This window comes from Oryctolagus cuniculus, chromosome 14 (assembly GCF_964237555.1).
Source record: "Oryctolagus cuniculus chromosome 14, mOryCun1.1, whole genome shotgun sequence".
In the NCBI taxonomy this organism is placed as follows: Eukaryota; Metazoa; Chordata; class Mammalia; order Lagomorpha; family Leporidae; genus Oryctolagus; species Oryctolagus cuniculus.
The window spans coordinates 166,607-185,958 of record NC_091445.1 but is presented as its reverse complement, the minus strand read 5'-3'; the positions used below and the strand labels follow the sequence as shown (position 1 = coordinate 185,958).

Below are 19,352 nucleotides of genomic sequence, written 5' to 3'. Positions count from 1 at the left end.
GTCATGGATGGATTTCTTTGTTGATTTGCTTCTGTCTAACCCTACGATTGTGCTTTTGAGGCATTTCATCAATCTCTGTATCTTTACGTTCTAATATTTAAGTGTGTTGCATTCTTGGGGAGCGTCATGTTGCCTTCTTTTTCTTATTTCTTGAGTCTGCATTTACTTTTAGGCATTTTCTCTGGTGGATTTTGTCTTTGAGCTCTGCCTCTGTGGTTGAGTGCAGCGTCTGCTCTTTCACTGGAAACCCCGGGTGTGTGCAGGGTGTGGCCAGGGGGCTCCGGTTGCTGCTCCAGGGTGGGGCACGTGTCCAGGGTGACGCCTGAGTTGGGCGTGGTAATGTTTATTCTCTGCAGTGGGAGGTGTGGATCAGCTCTGCTGGCGTGGTCACACCCTCCCCTCCTCTCCTCCCAGGTGGTCAGTGCCCGGGGTTAGCCCACAGTGGGCACAGCACTCACCCGCGCTGCAGCCTGACCCGCACAGAGGGGCTGTGTGGTCCTCGGTGTGAGCACGGATCTCTCTGCAGCGACCCAGCCCAGGCAGCCTGGGCACTCTGAGTGTGTAGAGCCACTGACAGTGACCGCCCCGAGACCCAGCCACACTGTGCCCTGCCCTGCAGTCACGGAGTCCCCACAGTCTGAGCACACAAGGCTCCTGCAGTCCCGGGGTGCAGAGGATCCCCCGCCTGGTAGCCTGTCCCACCCACAGAGAGGCAGAGATGTTCCCAGAGCCAACGCCCGTGCTGCTCCACCTTGGCAGTTGGAGCCTGGAGCCTGCGACAGGTTGAGAGGCTGGGGGCCCCCACGTTCCTGTTTGGGTGCCCATCCCCCATCACCGTCCCAGCCAGACTCAAAGTCAGTGGGGAATGTGGGTTTTTTTCGTTTGTTTGTTTGTTTGTTTGACAGGCAGAGTTAGACAGTGAGAGAGAGAGAGACAGAGACAGAGACAGAGAGAAAGGTCTTCCTTCCATTGGTTCACCCCCAAGACGGCCGCTATGGCCCGCATGCTGCGCCGATCTGAAGCCAGGAGCCAGGTGCTTCTCCTGGTCTCCCATGGGGTGCAGGGTCCAAGCACTTGGGCCATCCTCAACTGCACTCCTGGGCCACAGCAGAGAGCTGGACTGGAAGAGGGGCAACTGGGACAGAATCCGGCGTCCCGACCGGGACTAGAAACGTGTGCTGGCGCTGCAGGCAGAGGATTAGCCAAGTGAGCTGTGGTGCCGGCAGGAATGTGGGTTTTCCCTCTGCTCATATCCCCTGATCATAGGCACATTCAAGACCTGCTGCAGCTGCTGGTGTCAAAATGGCACCTTCTCCCTGCCAGTTGCCAGGCAGCCTTTGGGGGATGGGGAGAAAGCAATGTGCTTTTCTTTTGCTGGTTAAGCAGGTACCCCGTCCCCCTTAGGACTCCAGGCCAGTGCAGAGGCAGTGTGGCCTGCCGGGCTCTCCCTCCGGCTGCAGCACCAGCGGCACACGCTGCCTCAGTCTGCTCCCACCTCACTCTCCAAAGCGAACATCTGCTCCGGCTCTCGGCTGCGGGGCTCGTGTGTGGTAGCCACGCTCATTGCTGTGCGCCAGCACCTTCCACGTTGGTCCACGGCGTCCCTCTTCCTTCTGTAGAATTTCCACCGAAGATTTCTCTCCAACTCTCCCCTGGAAATGCAGTTCCTCTGCTTTTTCTCCTCCCCCTAGCAGTACATCTTTCCCTGTTCAGCCATCTTGGAATCTCCCAGATTATTTTCTATATAGTTGGTATACCCATTCACTCAGATTGGTATACAGCTGGTGTATTTGTTTGCTCAGATTGTTTTATAAATAGTTGGTATGTATGTTTGCCCAGGTTGTTTTGTATACAATTGGCATACACATTTGGTTTGATTGTTTTGAACACAGTTGGAATAGACATTTACTCAGATCGGTATACATTTGGTACATGTTTACTCAGATTGGTATACAATTGGTGTCTATGTTCACTTAGATTGGTTTCTATACAGTTGATACACAAGTTTGCTCTGATTGGTACACAGTTAGTATACACATTTGTCCAGATTGTTTGGTATACAGTTGGTGCACACATTTGCTTAGATTGTTTGGTATACAGTTGGTTTACATGTTTGCTCAGATTTTTTGTATACAGTTGATATATGTTTGCCCAGATTGTTTTGTATACAGTTAGTATACACATTTGCTCAGATGGTTTGGTATACAGTTGGTGCACACATTTGCTTAGATTGTTTGGTATACAGTGGTACACACATTTGCTCAGATTGTTCTGTATATAATTGGCATATAGTTTGCTCTGATTGTTTTGTACAGTTGGTATATGCATTTTCTCAGATTATTCTGTATACAGTTGCTCGGATATCCAGTGAGCTGAATGATCTTCCTGCTTCCTCATCCCCCTGCCTACGTGCTGAGTCCTACCACCCTGGCAGAACCCTTGCTAGGATGCGTCCCTGTAGGAGGTGCCAGCTGTCACACTTCCAGGAGTCACTTCTAGGCCTGACTTTTGGGGACACAGAGTCTCTGCTGTTGAGATTCCTGTTTCGGCAGGATTTTCCAATTGTAGATTTTCCTGCAGCGTGTAACTTAATATTGAATTTCTGAGTTTAGTGTTGCTGCACACAGACCTCAGTACAGCATGCTCACTTTATTTATTCATTTTTTAAAGGTTTATTTATTTATATGAAAGAGTTACACAGAGAGAGGAGAAGCAGAAAGAGAGAGGTCTTCCATCTGCTGGTTCACTTCCCAACTGGCCACATCAGCCAGAGCTATGCCGATCAAAAGCCAGGAGCCAGGAGCTTCCTCTGGATCTCCCACGTGAGTGTAGGGGTCCAAGGACTTGGACCATCTTCTACTGCTTTCCCAGGCCCTAGCAGAGAGCTGAATCAGAAGTGGAGCAGCTGAGACCTGAACCAGCGCCCATATGGGATGCCGGCACTACAGGCGGCAGCTTTACCCGCTATACCACAGCCCCGGCCCCAGAGCACTCACTTTAGACCAGAAGCACATGTCAGGTAAGTGATGAGATCCAGCCAGAGGTGCCAGCCTTGGATTTTCAGTGAAGAGCAGAAGCCAGAGAATAAACAAGCAGGCTTTCCTGATGATTAAAACCTGAGGGTGTCCAGTCCATTCCTGGAGAGTGTGGCTGGGGCTCAAGCCTTCTGATTTGACACCCTTGGTTCATGTGTTTATACACCTTCTGTCTTGTGTTGCTGCCACTCGTTAGTGGAGGTCCTCCTTGCACTTTGCGGAGGGTGTTTTGCCTGGGAATTAGGACCCCCACTTGCCACATCGTGGCTCCTGACTGCAGCTTCCTGCACTGGGCAGCAGTGGTAAGGCTCAAGTCCTCGGGCCCCTGCCACCATCAGCGAGCCCCGAGCTGAGTTCCTGGCTCCCAGCTTCAGCCTGGCACAGCCCAGCTGTTGCGAGCATTCGGGAACTGAGCCAGCAAACGGGAGCACTCTCACTCTCCCTCATATGAATAAATAAAAATAAATAAAATGCCTATGTAGCAATCAATTAAGCTGGCTGCAGAGACTTTGAGGAATGAATTCTGGCCAGTATATAATAGGGAGCTGGGGCTAGCACTGTGACACTGTAGGTTAATCCTCGGCCTGTGGCAACGGAATCCCATATGAGCACCAGTTCAAGTCCTGGCTGCTCCTCTTCTGATCCAACTCTCTGATGTGGCCTGGGAAAGCACTGGAAGATGGTCCAAGTGCTTGGGCCCCTGCACCCGTGTGGGAGACCTGGAAGAAGCTCCTGGCTCCTGCCTTTGGATGGGTCCAGCTCCGGTCATTGCAGGCATTTGGGGAATGAACTAGTGGAAGGAAGACCTTTCTCTCTGTCTCTCCCTCTCACTGTCTGTAAATCTCCTCTCAAATAAATAAATAAAATCCTTTAAAAATATGGAGTTAGCCATGTGGTATCAAAACAAACACTCGCAGATTTTGAGGGGAAAGTCCCACCATGTAGCCCTGGGGTGGGGAAAGTTTCTTTCCAGTACAACTAACTGCATTTTAAAAAGAAAAATGTTTTTTAATTCAGATTTCCTATTTTATAGAAGAAGCCCAAGTATTCTGAACCACACTGTAAATTTAGAACAGGAAACAGCGTCTGTGCTGGGTGTGGCCGGGTGAGGAGGCTGGGGCCTTGAGAGGCCAGTGCCGTCCCTCTTCATGTCCTGTAAGCTCCTCGCATCAAGCTGGAGTCTGGGCAGAGCAGTTTTGAAATCCACACTTACTTACTTATTTCTTTTAATTTTCTGCAAAGAGAAACTCTTTCTGTTTTGCACCATGAGTGCAGGTCACAAGTTGATACAAATTAAAAGCTTCTCATTCTGTGTGTTGTTTGTGGCTCCTCAGACTTGCTGCTGACGACTTTGGAGCTGGGCTGCTCCAGGCCACTGTGCACACGCCCACTGTGCTCTGCGGCCCGGAATCCGCAGCTGGCTGGATTCTGCACTCGGGTTTCATGTGATCTGAGGTCAGGGATTCTGACCTGAGGGACTGCCTGTCCCCCACGTTGCCTCGTGGACCTCGTGTTTCCCCCAGGCTTGCCCAGGTGCGGGTACTGTGGAAGAATGACCACCTGGAGATGGTACCTGGCACTTCGTCTGGGTTCTGTGCACAGCCTTGCAGGTAAAGCAGTGCTTCCCTTAAGGAGGGTGGCGACTGTGGCCTTGTGACCCGAAGCAGACAGCCTGGAGAGAAGCGGCCACTTGTGACGCCTTCCACAGGGCCTTCCAGCGCTGCCCTTTGGACAGGCGTGCCCTGGCTCCCGAGCTGAGGCGGTGCCGTGTGACATGTGACCTGAGCCCCAGAGATGGGCTCTGGTTGGCAGCCGTGGGTGTGCTGGCTGCTGCACAACCCTTGGTGCTGCTTTGTGGAGTGCGTGGTCCTGGGGGATGACTTTGAGAGCAGTGGGGGAACGCGTCGCCACCACAGTTCTTCAGTGCCTGCAGGAGCTGCCCCTAAGGCCCTGAGGAGAACTAAGTCTCTGCTAGAGTCACAGGTGCGCTTGGCTGACCGTAACCCTGCGTGGAGCAGGCTAAGGTGCCCGTCAGCGTCTTTTTTTTTTTTTTTTTTTTTTTTTAGATTTATTTATTTGAAGGTCAGAGTTAGAGAGAGAGAGAGGTCTTCCATCTGCTGGTTCATTCCCCAGGTGGACACAATGGCCAGGGCAGAGCCAGGCTGAAGCTGTGGTGTAGCAGGTAAAGCTGCCGCCTACAACACCGGCATCCCACATGGTGCCAGTTAAAGTTCCCAGCTGCTCCACTGCCGATCCAGCTCCCTGCTAATGGCCTGAGAAGCAGCAGCAGATCAACCACGTCCTTGGGCCCCTGCACCCACGAGAGACCCAGAAGAAGCTACTGGCTCCTGGCTTTGAATCAGCTCAACCCAGGCCATTGTGGCCATTTGCGGGAGTGAGCCATGGGATTACCAATCTCTTTCTCTGTCTCTCTTTGTAACTCTGCCTTTCAAATATAAATAAATCTTTAAAAAAAGTAATGGGAAACAATTAATAATTAGAATGTCAGAATGAAGGGAATAACAAATGCACTATGTTAGAAAGATAGCACTAACTTAGAGCATGTGGACTCCTGGTCCTCCCAAGAAGCCGTTCTTCCTGTGGAAGTCCTGGCCTGGCCCTGGCTCGTTCACCTGGGTTATGTCCGGGCCCTCACATTAGCATTGCAGTGTAGACACACCATGATCCCACTGAAGGTGTTAGAAGTAAAGACTTGCCCGACATAACGTGAGCTGCCGGGGTCCCTGGAGGAGATGTTGGTGGCGGAGCCAGGCTGGAACATGGGTCATCTCCAGCGTCCTTGGTGCTGGGGACAGAGTAGTGAACTGGTCTTTCAGGACCTCATGTTAGTCCAGGGACAGATAACAAGCAAGTAAACAAAGCGACTGCTGCTCATGGCGTGCGCTCAGAAGAAAACAAGTTTGGGCGGGGGTGGGGGTGGGGGGTGGGGGGTGAGGGAAGCTCGGAGGAAAAGAAGTTTCTCCTAAAACTTGAGGACTCCGTCAGCCCAGGGTCCAGGGAAAGGTGGTCCACATGTGGGGGCAGCGTGGGCAGAGGCCCCGTGGCAAGGAAGAGGGGCTCATATTCGGGGTTTTTCAGAAGAAAAAGATGAGCTTGCGGAGGAAGCCAGGCTTGGGGGTTGCGGAGTCCCTTATGGCCACAGGAAGTGTTTGCGATTTTATTCTAAGTGAAGTGAAATCCCAGGAAAGAGTTCTGAGTGTAGGAAATGGGACTAGGGAGGGTGAGTGTTCTGATTTAAGTGTTTAAAAAATCATTTTGGCTACAGTACAGAGAGTGGAAAGCAGGGGAGGCCGGTGAAGAGGTGATTTCATATCCAGGCAACACTGGATGCTGGCTTGGTTCCCAGGCGAGAAAGAAGTGGGTGGATCTGAAATGCATTTCCGTGTGGACCCGACAGAGTTCTCTGTCAAGAGATTGGTCTGAATCGTGGTTAAGAGCGAAGGCTGTGAATGGGACTGCAGTCAAAGCTCCCTGCTCCTGCGCCATCCTAGCTGTTGACCTGAGGTAGGCTGCTTCTGTCCTGTGACTCACTTTGTTTTCAGTCTAAAGTGGGGATAATGATAGTTACCTGAGCAGAATGAGTGAGATAACGTGGAAGGAACCAGCACTGAGTGTGGAACACTGGAAAGAGCAGGTGTAGCCCATGACTCCAGCAGCTGAAGAGTCTGTTGGCTTTGAGAAAGGCAGCCTGAGTGGCGTGGGGAGTGGAGCCAGGCTGGACTGCGCGCCATCGTGATGGGCCTCCTCTGTGCACTCCTGGTGGGAGCAATGAGAAACACGTCTTGCTGTGGTCTACATGTGTCCCCAGAACTCATCTGTGGCAGCGAGATTGCCTACGTGATAGCCTTAAGAAGTGGGTGTGAGGGCAGAGTCCTGGTGAGTGGGACCTGGGAGGCTCTGAAGGGTGAGGACGCTGTTCCCCTGCCACCTTGCCTCCGTGATGTGAGGACACAGCCTGTGCTGGGTGCCGGGTGCTGAGCCTGCACCTTGACCCTGGACGCGCAGCCTCCAGGACTGGGACAAAGTGCTGTTGTTCACAGATCACCTGGCAAAGGCGTTCAGACGCCTGGGTGAGGGAAATGTGTTTGCGGCACCTCAGGGATGGAAGGCAGGGGTTAGGACGTGGCTGGGCACGTTAGGGAGGGGTGTAACCACCTTTCAAGGTGCTCTGCAGTGTGGGGATTTGCTCGTGGGCTTCTTCAGGAATTGGGGGTCAATCAGTTATGCTTTGGTGGAGAAGACCTAGAAAAGTAAATTCTAATATTTAAATTTTTCCCTTTAAAGAGGTATGTTTACCTGTAGGATGTTGTTTACTTTTTTTTTTTTTCAAAGATTTACTTATTTATTTGAAAGACAGAGAATGAGACAGAGGGAGGGAGAGATCTTCCATCAGCTGATCTGCTGCATGAATGGCCACGGCAGCTGGGGCTGGGCCAGGCTGAAGCCACGGGTCCTGGAACTCTGTCCCGGTCTCTCATGTGGGTGGCAGGGGCCCAAGTGCCCCTCCCCAGGCACATTAGCCGGGAGTTGGATTGGTGCGGCCAAGACTCAAACCAGCACCCATATAGGATACAAGCGGTGGCTTAACCCACTGTGCCTTTGCGCCACTGCTGGGGGCCTGGGGGCCTGGGGGCTGCCCCCTTGTGGGCTCGCCCTGGGCTTGGCGGTCAGCCGGTCCTCAAGGGGAGAGTGGAGACGTGATTGAAGTCGGGTTGCTGTAGGGAAAGGACTCGGCTTGTGCAGCTACATCAGGGTTCATTTGGGTTTTGCTTCTGGCGCACTTGTCTCTGTGTTCTTAGGTGATGATGATTCTTTGTAAGATTTGGGAAAGAAAAAAATCTTGACCTTTCTGAATCAGTAAGCCCTTCATTCCCCATTTTCAAGCTAATGTGTAAGAACTTTAAGGTACCTCACAGAGGGAATATTCTACACATAGGAACTTTTATAGAGTAATTAGTAATTGTGTCGCAGATCACATGAAAAGAAATGGGTAAGTCGCTGGTGACAGGGGAGCTCTCGGTCCGAGGCTACATCTCCCCTTTAATCAGTACCGCTGCTGGAGAACTGACTCAGCACCCCCCCCCCGCCCCCCCTCCCCCCCCGCCTCACTGCCCTGCCTCCTCCAGGCTGCGTCTCTGAGTAAATGATTGCTTTAGCGGGGCGGGAAGTCCCAGGACTGCAGGCTTGGTGTGAGGGTCCGACCCTGGCACAGACGAGACACCAGCCAGGATTAGAACTGCCGTGGAAAATGGGGAGGCACTTTTGTGTATCCCACGATAGTGTGGCACGGAGGACAAAGAACGTGTCTCGAACAGGCAAGACTCTGGGCTGCCGTCCCAGCCACGGCATTGTCCAGATCCGTGACCTGGGACAGGGTTTTGGTCGCCTCGCTTGCCTGTGTGCTTGTTAAGAGGAGGTGGCGGTGGTACCCTGGAGGCATTCAGGCACGAATTCTACAGCTGTTCATGGACGTCGACACTCAGTTAAAACGGTGGTAGACTGAAAACCAGGACAAAACACCCTGAATCTGGGCGGGATCTTTGAGAGGTGGCGGTGGGAGGGTGGCTTGAGAAAGAGAGGGGTGAGGGTTGGGTAAAGGGGAAGCCACAGCCAGCACTCAGCAGGCAGTGGTGGTCCCGGCTGGGCTACAGCACTTGGTACACGTGACTTCATGTAGCGCGCAGAGTCGTTTCCCTGGAGGGGACGCAGAGATGGGCAGAGCAGCCTGTCTGGGGTCCGGGTGCTGCGCCAGCCTCCCTGGCTGAAGCTGCTGCCCTGGCCCGGTGCTGGTCCCACGGCCCCGTGCCTTCCGCTTCTGCTCTTCCTTGTGTGTTACTGTATCCTGCTCTGGCCAGGATTGTGCGGGGCAGGTGTTTCTTAGCATTGCACAGGGTTCTCGGTGATTCTTTTCTTCTGATGAAAATCAGCAAGTCCTGTGTGGTGTCCTGGACAAGTCCAGGATTGGGGCCCGCAAGCAAGGCTCCCAGCAGCAGGGGAGGGACCTCCCATCTCATATGAGACAGAAAACTGGCCCCGGGGAGGTGAGCAGGTTTGGCTAAAGCCTCAGCTGCAGGTGTCCCTCCAGGCCCCAGCTCTGTGTCCAGCTCTGTGACCTCTGGAGCCTCTCTCCCAGCCCCAGCCCCTGTGCAAGCCGCCGGGAAGAAGCGCAGAGGCAGCTCTGCCCACACGGGAAGCCAAGCCCGTCTCTTCTCCCTGCTCCCCTTTCTTCCCGGCTTCTTTGATGCTTCTGGGTTTTAAAACTTCGAGGAGTTGGCTGATAGCGTGGGCTGTGTGGCACAGCAGGTAAGTTGCTGCTTGGGATGCTACATCCTGTACCGCAGTGCTGGTCAGGTCCTGGCTGTTCCACACTTCCAATCCAGCTTCCTCGGAAGACCTGAGGAGACAGGGTAGGAGCTCCTAGTGTCAGCCTGGCCTAGCTAGAGTTGTTGTGGGCATTTGGGGAGTGAACCAGCGAATGGGTGATTTCTCTCTCTCTCTCCCTCTCTCCCTCTCCCTCCCTCCTCCCCTCCCCCCTCTATATATATGGCACTCTGCCTTTCAAATAAATAAATGTTAGAAACATTAAAAAGGAGAAGACATGGGGAGGGCCCTGCCTTGGTGCTCCTACCTCCTCCTTGGTGGCTCTGAGGACACCTGGGAGACTTGGGGAAACGAAATGGTTGGGGGAAATGTTTCATTCAGCATCCTGGTTGGGACTTCAGAGATGGAGGAGTGGCTTGTACTGAATTATTGCAGACTTTATTTATTTTACTTGAAAGGCAGAGTTACTGAGGGAGGGAAGGAGGGGCAAAGAGAGAGAGATCAAGAGAGAAAGATCTTCCATCTGCTGATTTACCCCACAAATGGCCACCGTAGCCAGAGCTAGGTTGGTCCTAAGCCAAGAGCCAGGAGCTTCTTCTGGGTTTCCCCTGTGGATACAGGGTTCCAAGCAGTCAGGCCAACTTCTTCTTTTTTCACGGGTACATTAGCAGGGAGCTAATCAGACATGGAGCAGCTGGGACTTGACCCGGTGCCCATATGGAATGCCAGTGCTGCAGTGGCAGCGTAGCCCCCTACGCCACAATGCCGGCCACCATTACAGACTTTATTATGTTGCAGGAAAACTGAGATGAGTCCAGGTTCATGTCCTGGTGTCGATGATGATTTACAAGACTGTACACAACGGTGAGAGAAGAGAAGTCTTACTTAAGAAGAAAGGAAGCTCCAAGCAGTACGATCCGAGGGGCTGGTAGAAAGCGGCTGAGGTCTGGGGTGTTTGTATGTCCTTAATGCATTATCTGCAAGGAACAAAGTGATGGTTCCACGTTAGTTACCGTGAAGGCTGGGGCAGTCCCAGTGGAGCCCTTTCCAGCTTGTCTTTATCTAAACCTGGATCTTGTCATCAGCGACGAGTGTCTGTTGCCAGCGTCTTCCACCCTGTTCTGTGTAGTGTGTGCGTGCTGGGCAGGCGCTGTGGGATGGCGTTAGTCTGGCCTGCTTCCAGTGCGAAGCTCCCCCAGTTTCACCCAGCGACAGCTGCAGACCTTGCTGTCATGTTCATTTCTGTTCCGCTGTCTCTACTGGGAACTGGTTCTCACGCGGCCGTCAGCTCCACGGCAGGGCGACTCATCTGCCTGCTCCGGGGGAGGGGAGAGCCCCTTCCTGGCCATGCAGCGCCCGCTGCCGGCAGGGTGGGTGTTCGCAGAGGACGTGTGGCCAGCTTGCTTCCTCGGAGCCGCCAGCCTCAGTCCTGCGCGCATGAGGCCATAGGAGCTGCTTCCCAGCCCCAGCCCTGCAGCCTCTGGGGCCTCGCAGGCCTGGGCTGTGGTGGCTGCACCTGCCCTGATGCCTCCGGCCCTGCACCTGTGGCTGTGCCAAGCTCACTGGGAGGGCGCAGCCCAGGAGGACGACCCCTGGTCTTCTCGGAATTCCTTCCCTTGGTGGCTGGGAAGAGGCCACGGCCCCTTCCAGGTTTGCCAGAGACTCACTCATGCCAAAGGTCATTGTGCCACCCCCTCTTTTCCTCCTCACTTGGGCAAACGGGTGTTTTCTCAGTGACGGGACTCTGGCCTTGGTGAGAGGGGCAGGGGTTTATGCTGCTGCTGTTGAGGGGTGCGAAAGGTTGGCTTCCAGGCAGACCCTCACTCTGCCTTAGCGATGCCTGGGGCAGAACAAGATGGACCAGAATTGAGGGCCTGGGCTCTGCCCTCTTCCTTTCAAATTGACATTCATCCCAGTCTGGGAATTTCAAGTGCGGGTGCCGAGCCAGTCCCAAGGGCCTTCTCCCAGCCCTACCTCTCCTTTCCCATGGCCTCCCGCCCAGCTCAAACTCCTGGCCCCAGGCTGAAGTCAGAAAGGGCAGGGACTCCTGGGTGGAGTGGATGATGGGAGGGAGCCTGCCTGTGTCCTTCTGTGTGCAGATGGTCATGAAATGCTAATTCACAAATGGCAGGAGAGCTCTGGGAGAACTGATGACCCTCCAGAAATACCAGGTCTTTTCATTTCACCAGGGAAAAATTAACTGAGGGTAATTTAGGTAGTCCTTGGGCCAACAAGGTAAGGAAAGAGAAAGCATTCGTCTGCCGTGGGTAAGACTCATTCTAATTGTAGCCTTTATGTGAGCTGTCTCCTCCTTGTGCTTGGTTACCATGCACTGGGCTTGGGTCATCTTTGACTTATTGACCGAAGCACCCAATTCTGCCTGTGGGTGCAGGCTTCTTTACTAGCACCTTAGCGACCACAGACTACGCTGCAGAGCCCGGCCCAGCGTGCCCTGGGCTCCTGATCCCAGCCCGTCCTGCTCCTGCACTCTTCTTGCTCTCCGAGTCTCTGAGTCTCGGTCTCACGTCGAGGTCCCAGCACCGTCCTCGCCACCGGGATGCCCTGCAGTTGAACTCCTTGAGCCGGACATTCCTCTCCACTCCTCTGGCACAGTGTATGACGAGGTCATCGCTCATGACCCAAGCTTGAAACCTGGCCAACTGTCAAGCCCCTCAGAGCCACACTGGCAGAAATATGCCCGCTGCTGCCCATCACCCCTGCCAGGCCCCACAGCAGCTGTGCCGAGGGGCCCCCTGCTGCCGGCTCCCAGTCGGTGGGGTCTCGGCTTCCCGCCCCTCCCAAGCACACTGCACAGGCGCCATCCCCTTTGGCTCGAAGCTGAGGTTCCTGCTGATGGTTGCAAAGCTGTAGACGAGCCCCGAAACTGTAGTCTCTGGACAGTCCCCTACATCCATCAAGGCAGGCCTTCTTCATTTTAGGAGCTAAGCTAATCCCTGTGAAGAAATGGGTACCAACGAAACAAATTAAGAGAAATGTGCAGTTTGCCCGGTTTTTGTAATTAGCACATTTTAGTCTCTGGGGTCTACTCTAGCGACTTCCTGCTGCTCTCATTTCTGAATGTGGGAGTCACTGGGCTCCTGCCTAGCCAGATGGGAAGTGGAGTCAGGACAGGTGCTGCCCTGGGCAGGTCATTTGAATGTGGGAGGGCCTTCTGAGGACGTGGAGTTCTCCACACCTCTGCCCAAACCGGAGCTGTCCCTCTTCAGATGCCATGCAGCTGCCCTTCATGTCCATGGCTTCCATGTCTGCACATTCAACCAACTGTGGATTGCAAGTATTTGAAAACTTTTTTCCAGAAAGTTCCAAGAAGCACAGCTTGAGTTTGCCCTGCACCAAGTTTATGATGAATCCATGCATGTGAAGCAAGTGTAGGCATTGTGCTGGATGTTACAAGTAATCCAGAGAGGACTGAAAGTACACAGGAAGCTGTGTGTGGGTTTGGTGTAAACATTGTGGTGTTCTCTCTAGGGTCATGAACATCTTTGGGCTTTGGCATCTTCAGCGGGGTCCTGCACCCATCCCCCACAGATACCAGCTGATGATTGTGTTTATATTTTAGGAGTTTATCTTCCATTCCGCTTGGTAAACAACATCTCTGAAAACAGGGTTAACAGAATATCACCATTCTACCCCTTTATTTCTAGATTATTTCAAGGGAAAGAATCTTACTTTACTCATCCTTGGGCCCAGCGTTCTGCCTGGGCCCAAGCATGTGGTAGGCACCCAATAACCTTTGGATAAATTGAGCTGATTTTCTCCTCATATTTAGTGTCCTTAATTAATATCGACATTCCCTATCCTCTTACAGAATGAAGGTACTCAGGTGTTGTCTTAAATATCCTCTCCAGCATAAGGTTTTCATCGTGTTTCTGACCCTGTGGCTGTTCTCCTTGGTGAAGCTGCTCAATGTGGGGAGACTTCTCTTCCCTCCAGAAGGCCTGTACATCGTTGAGTACTCCCTCAGTACCTCGCCTTTTGTAAGAAACAGGTACACCCATGTTAAAGACGCGGCCAGCCATGAAGTTAACTGTTCAGCCATCTATGAACAGGAGCCTCTGGAGGTCGGCAAGAGTCTGGAAATCAGAAGGAGACACATTGTGGACCTGGAGGATGATGATGTCGCGGCAATGACGAGTGACTGTGACATCTATCACTCTCTGAGGAGGTACCATCAGAAGCTCGTGTCAGGGGAGGAGAGACGCTTCCCAGTAGCCTATTCCTTGGTTGTGCACAAAGATGCAATCATGGTTGAGAGACTTCTCCGTGCTATATATGCCCAGCACAATGTCTACTGCATCCATTACGACCTCAAGTCGCCTGACGCCTTCCAAGTCGCCATGAAGAATTTAGCAAAGTGCTTCCCCAATGTCTTCATTGCTTCCAGATTAGAGGCCGTGCAGTACGCTCACATTTCCAGACTCCAAGCTGACTTGAATTGCCTGTCAGACCTTCTCAAGTCTTCAGTTCAATGGAAATACGTTATCAATCTGTGTGGGCAAGATTTCCCCCTGAAGTCCAATTTCGAGTTAGTGTCAGAGTTGAAGAAACTCAACGGAGCAAATATGTTAGAGACGGTCAGACCCCCAAACAGCAAAACGGAAAGGTTCACTTATCACCATGAGCTCAGGCAGGTGCCTCACGACAGCGTGAGACTACCAGTGAGGACAAATGTCTCCAAGCAGGCGCCCCCGCACCACATTGAGGTATTTGTCGGCAGTGCCTACTTTGTTTTAAGTCAAGCATTTGTGAATTATATTTTCAACAGCTCCCTCGTTACAGACTTCTTTGCCTGGTCTCAAGACACATACTCGCCTGATGAGCACTTTTGGGCGACCTTAGTTCGGGTACCAGGAGTACCTGGAGAGATTTCCAGGTCAGCCCAGGACGTGTCTGACCTACAGAGCAAGACCCGCCTTGTCAAGTGGAATTACTACGAAGGGGTTTTCTACCCCAGTTGCACTGGAACGCACCTTCGAAGTGTGTGTATTTATGGAGCTGCAGAATTAAGGTGGCTTATAAAAGATGGACATTGGTTTGCTAATAAATTTGATTCTAAGGTGGACCCTGTTTTGATTAAGTGCTTGGCAGAAAAGCTGGAAGAACAACAGAGAGAGTGGATCTCTTTGTCTTCAGAAAATCCCACAGTCACATCTGTGTAGTGAGACCTGATGGAAGTAGGAGGGTGTCTGATAAGCGGAGTTCATGGTGGCTGTACACCCAGCCGTCTGCCAGGCTGCCTGGGTGTGGTCCGCTCAGTTTGAAAGGTGCTTAGGAGGTGATCTGGTCTTGGTAGGGTGGCCATTGGTTGCGCTCTCTAGTGCTCATCTCCCCTTGTAATCTCACTGAGCTAAATCAGGGGTCCTAACTGGCCACTCAGTGTTCAGGTGAGTATTGAACCCCTGACTGTTTTCAGAAACCACGTGGGAGTTAAACCAGGTTGTGTGGTGAGCTGAGCACCATCAGGAGCCTGTGGCTTCCCCTCAGCACTCAGCACCTTCTCCATGTGACCATCAGGGTTCTACTAAGAGTGCTTCTGGAGTTAAACCACCATGTCAGAACACTGCTATGTACAGGGACCCTCACTCCATTTGTAATGAAGTCTCCCCGATTTTTCCTGACCATTTGAATGTGAGGAGAGACTCTGTGGCCTCAGAAAAGCTCAAGGAATTGTCAGTTTCCTGCCTGCCGAAGCGTCTTGCCTTGTGCCCCTGCTTCGCTTGTTGAATTCAGGGTGTGAGTGAGTGAGGGAGGCGATGCTGGGAGAAGATCCCCGCAGGCATCAGGTTACACAAGGTCTCCGTGGCCTCCTTTTCAGTTCAACTATTTCTTTAAAACAGGTTTAATGCTTGAAAATAAGAACTGGGTAGCCTGTCAAATGCATATTTAAAAGAGTAACAGGAACTAGCTAGTAGTTCAGAGTGTCACACATCAGCCTTGCCCCTGAGTTGCCTGGTCGCTGTTACAGGTAAGTTTTCTGCAGTGGGTTCAGTGTACTTCTGCTTTGTAGAGCTGCTGAGCTAAGGGATGATACATTTTCTTGGAAAGATTCTGTCAAATATGACAGCACTCCAACTTCATTATTGCCATTTTGACATTTTTCTTATTTCTCTGGCTCCGGACACATGTAGTCTAGCATTTCTGGGAGCTGGCGGGTCTCACCCTTGCCTTGGTAATTCTGCAGATTACTGTATGCCTTCCGACCTGATTCTCCCCTGATCTGGAAAATGTTTGCCATCTGTGTTTTGTAATTGTTTTTTGTGTAGTATTTATTGAACCGAGACTCCTACATTATTTAGAGAGTAGGCCAGGACCTTGCCATATGTAAGTTGTATGTGGATATTAATAATAATGAAAGAGCTACCAAAATATGTGATTTGAACAATCTACTATATTATTATACATATTTAAAGATGACTATTGCTGCTACTTTTTAAATGTTTAGATGATTTTACACTTGATCTTAGCCAAAAGGCTGAGAAGCAGTAAATGTTTAGATTATTTTAAATGAAATATATATATATATATATTTAAATTTGAAGATTTCTCTTGCCTACCAGAATGTGATATACATACATACAATTGTATTTTTTACACATTTCATGGAAAATAAAATGATCGTCTGCTTCGGGAATTTGAAATGGGTGTACCCTTATGTATGCTACAAGTATTTTTTTTTGTTTATGATGGTGAAATGAGTTTTGATTTTTTTTCAAATATTTTTATCAGCTGGTCTCTGACTCTCCTCTTTTCAACCACTTTTGAAATACATTTCTAGCTATCGGAGTTTTAAATAGGTTGGTGTTTCATTTTTTATTCTGCTAGATGTGAACTCTTTGATGTTGTAAAATAAAATGTGATCCAATGACCAAAGCCCTGGAATTCATGAACTTTGCTTTCATGGTTTTGCTGGCTTCTCACAAAGGTGTGTTCGGCTCATGGCACTGCTCGAATATGAAGGGCAGAGTTAGCTTCATTTCAGTGTAACGCAATTCGGTGTGTATTCCGCAAAGAACACAGGCGCAAGAGCTTAAATTGCCTAACTTGGCAGAGCCACAAAGAATCCTCTAGGGGTTCCCTGTCTGCCTTCTCCTTCAGATTGGTTTCTCCTCTAAGATTAATCTTCCAGATAAGAGTTCTTGCTCAGCTGAGAGCGGAGGAAGTTGGCTCTCAGTAGGGTAGGCTGAGCTCTTTATCTCAGCTCCTGCAGTCCTGGAAAACCAAGGTTCTCTTCTCTCTTTGAGGAGCTACTGCCGTGGTTAGAAGCCTCTGGATGCTTGGAGCCTGACTGCACCGCTGTCCCCATGCTTTGCAGTGGACAGTTTCCAAAAAGTTTCTCCTTTGTCTGCATAGTGCCTTTGCCAAGGTGGATGGCTGAGATCCACATGAATTTCCAGGAGGGGCGGAGAGAGGGTGGCTCACAGCAGCACACTGGAGAGTCCTATGTAGGGAGCTCCACGGTTTCACATTCCCTTTGGTGTCCACAAGTCTGCATCCAGATCAGGACAAGTGGCTTCTGGTTTTGTGAAATGGATCAGGAGGCTTTGCAAGAGAGAAGGAGTGGAGACTCGTGTGTTTTTCTCACTCCTGGGAGATGTTTCCTGTGATGCCAACAGCTTGGGGACAGAGGACTGGAGAATCCACCCACACGGGCATGGAAAGGCCCCGGAAGACAACACCTGACCTTGGATACGGCCTCCCTTCAGAGCCCCAAAGTCCTCCTTCTGGGAGCCCCTGGGCTCAATCAGTCACGCCAGGAAAGAATTAGAGTTAGGACCCTGGATAAATTTACTTATTATGTTGGTCAATGTTGCTATTGTTTCCTATAGAACAATAAAGGAATTAAACAGAAATCGTGTGTATTCGTTCTCCAGTGAGTTCTCTGAACACTCTTCCGTTTTATGCAATTCACTTTTTTTGTCTCTTCCCACTGCCAGGATATTAACAACAGCTTTGCCACGTTGTGACGTGGTAGTGAGGCTGAGGAAGGCCATGGCCTGATTCGCAGTGGTTCCTTCCTTGCAGGACGCTGGATTGGAAGCTGCTGAAGTTGTGTTGTTACCTGTTGTCAGTAACACTGCTGTGAACAGCCCTGCCCCTAGAGCTCCTCCTATCCTGACGTCATTTCCTCAAGATGTACTTTTTCCTTTAAAATTTGTTCTTTATTTCATGTAGCATTTCTTCCTGTTCTGTGATTCACTTGTTAGTATTTCCAGAGCAGTGTGAAATTGTAATGGGTTTGATGAGCTAGTAAGCAAGGATGTAGACTTTCATGTAAAAACAAAGCTGTCTTTTAATGCATGCTTAGTAAAGAACTATTTCAGTATAATATTCTCGAAGGTTTAACTTTGAAGATTGCATCCCAGGAAGCACTGAGAGGCTGCTAGCTCCTTCTTGTCTCCACTCTCCCTGGTTTCTCTGGCTTTATTCTGAGCAACGGGATGACCCTCTGTTAATTCCCAGCCTCCCTTTCAGCCCAGGGTGGCAGATGAGTTGCAAGCAGAAGCCTGGGCATCTGCGAATGTGCCCTGGTTTGCTTACCCGTTTCTTTACTTTCTTCTGCAACGTAGAATGTTTGGAATAGCAGCCATTTAAAAGCCATAAGGCTGGAAGTCATATGGCAGTAAAAAGATGTGTGTGTGTGTGTGTGTATGTATGTATGTGGAGAGAGCACATGGAAAAATAGGACATTTGAATCATCCTAGACTGCCTACACCCAGTGTTCTTTTATGCCAGAAACAGCTTGCTATGTGTACCTAACAGCTGAAGGTGACCCCTAACGTATACAGCGTTTGCTGGGACAGTGGTTTGCAGGCCGGAATCTGCACCAGTCACCAGGAGGGCTTTGTTAAGAACAGGTTGCTTCTCTGCGCACTCTTCTGCAGAGGTGGGCCTGGAGTCTCACAGGCTCCAAAGGGAGGCACTGCTCTGGACTGCTGGCTGAGAAATGCTGGAGGAATTCCCTCCAGAAAATCATCTTTCAACAATATAAGTGTGAGGCCAAGTTAGTGTTTAGAAAGTACCTAATTATGGAGCTGGCACTATGGCATAGCAGGTAAAGCTGCTGCCTGCAGTGCCAGAATCTCATATGGGCACCAGTTCAAATCCTGCCTGCTCCACTTCTGATCCAGTTCCCTGCTAATGTGCCTGGGAAAAAGCAGCAGAAGATGGCTCAAGTGCTTGGGCTGCTGCTACCCACATGGGAGACCTGAAAGAAGCTGCTGGCTCCTAACTCGAGTCAGCTCAGCTCTGGCCGTTGCAGCCATCTAGGGAGTGAACCAGGAATGAGATTTCTCTCACTGTCTCTCCTGCTTGCTCGCTCACTCTCTCAATGTAGCTCTGCCTTTCTAATTAATTAATTAATTAAATCTTTTTAAATACCAAATTTCACAATGAGCATACATTGCTTCTAATCCTAACCTACTATATAGTCTGAGGTCCAGGCACTACAATATGGTGTGCGTGGATCCCAAGCAGAGGCATAACTGCTGCTCCAAATTCTCGCTCCCAGAACTATTTCATACCTTCTGTCCTAGAAGCACTCTCTGTACATTTTTTCAGTATCGACTGTTGATCTTTTTTGATAACTATAAGTCCTCCTAAAATTATTTTCTACCACTTTGCAGCCTTATTAGGCATGATTTTTATAACTATAATGGAAAGAAGTGAATTTCAAGGGATGCAACTCGCCTATAACTGTGGGGTGAAATCTGGAGTTCAGACCTTCGTGTGATTCTGTGAACAAAGGTGCGTGGTGGGAAGACAGCCTCTGCTCGGCTGGGATTTCCGTGAGCATTTCAGCGTCCTAAAAGGTCAGTGATGGAAACAAGCGTCTCACTCTGGCTCCTCACTGGGTCAGGCCGTTAGCAGCATGCCATGTACAAGGAGGATTTCAGTGTTGTCTCACAAGTGCTTCCACGTGTCTGCTTCAATCAAGGCTGGATACTTTTTTAAAAA

The 19,352-nt window shown here is 50.7% G+C and overlaps 1 protein-coding gene and 1 long non-coding RNA gene across 5 annotated transcripts in view; one reads left to right on the top strand and one right to left on the bottom strand.

The window, feature by feature from the left end:
- Positions 1-17,248, top strand: part of GCNT4 (glucosaminyl (N-acetyl) transferase 4) — a 32,049-nt gene extending 14,801 nt beyond the window's left edge. The window contains exons 1-2 of one of the 2 annotated variants that reach the window (XM_017339037.3): positions 6,011-6,560; positions 13,207-17,248. In XM_017339037.3, coding sequence (XP_017194526.2) covers positions 13,208-14,557 — 1,350 coding nt within the window. In that variant the 5' untranslated portion in view covers positions 6,011-6,560; position 13,207 and the 3' untranslated portion in view covers positions 14,558-17,248. Of the gene's footprint in view, positions 1-6,010; positions 6,561-13,206 lie in introns of those variants that run through there. The other variant, XM_070056289.1, reaches the window with a different exon arrangement.
- Positions 8,163-19,352, bottom strand: part of LOC103345839 (uncharacterized) — a 35,347-nt gene continuing 24,157 nt past the window's right edge. For 2 of the 3 annotated variants that reach the window (XR_007916398.2, XR_007916397.2), the window contains exon 4: positions 10,062-10,354. This is a non-coding gene — a long non-coding RNA (uncharacterized lncRNA). Of the gene's footprint in view, positions 9,451-10,061; positions 10,355-19,352 lie in introns of those variants that run through there. The other variant, XR_011381828.1, reaches the window with a different exon arrangement.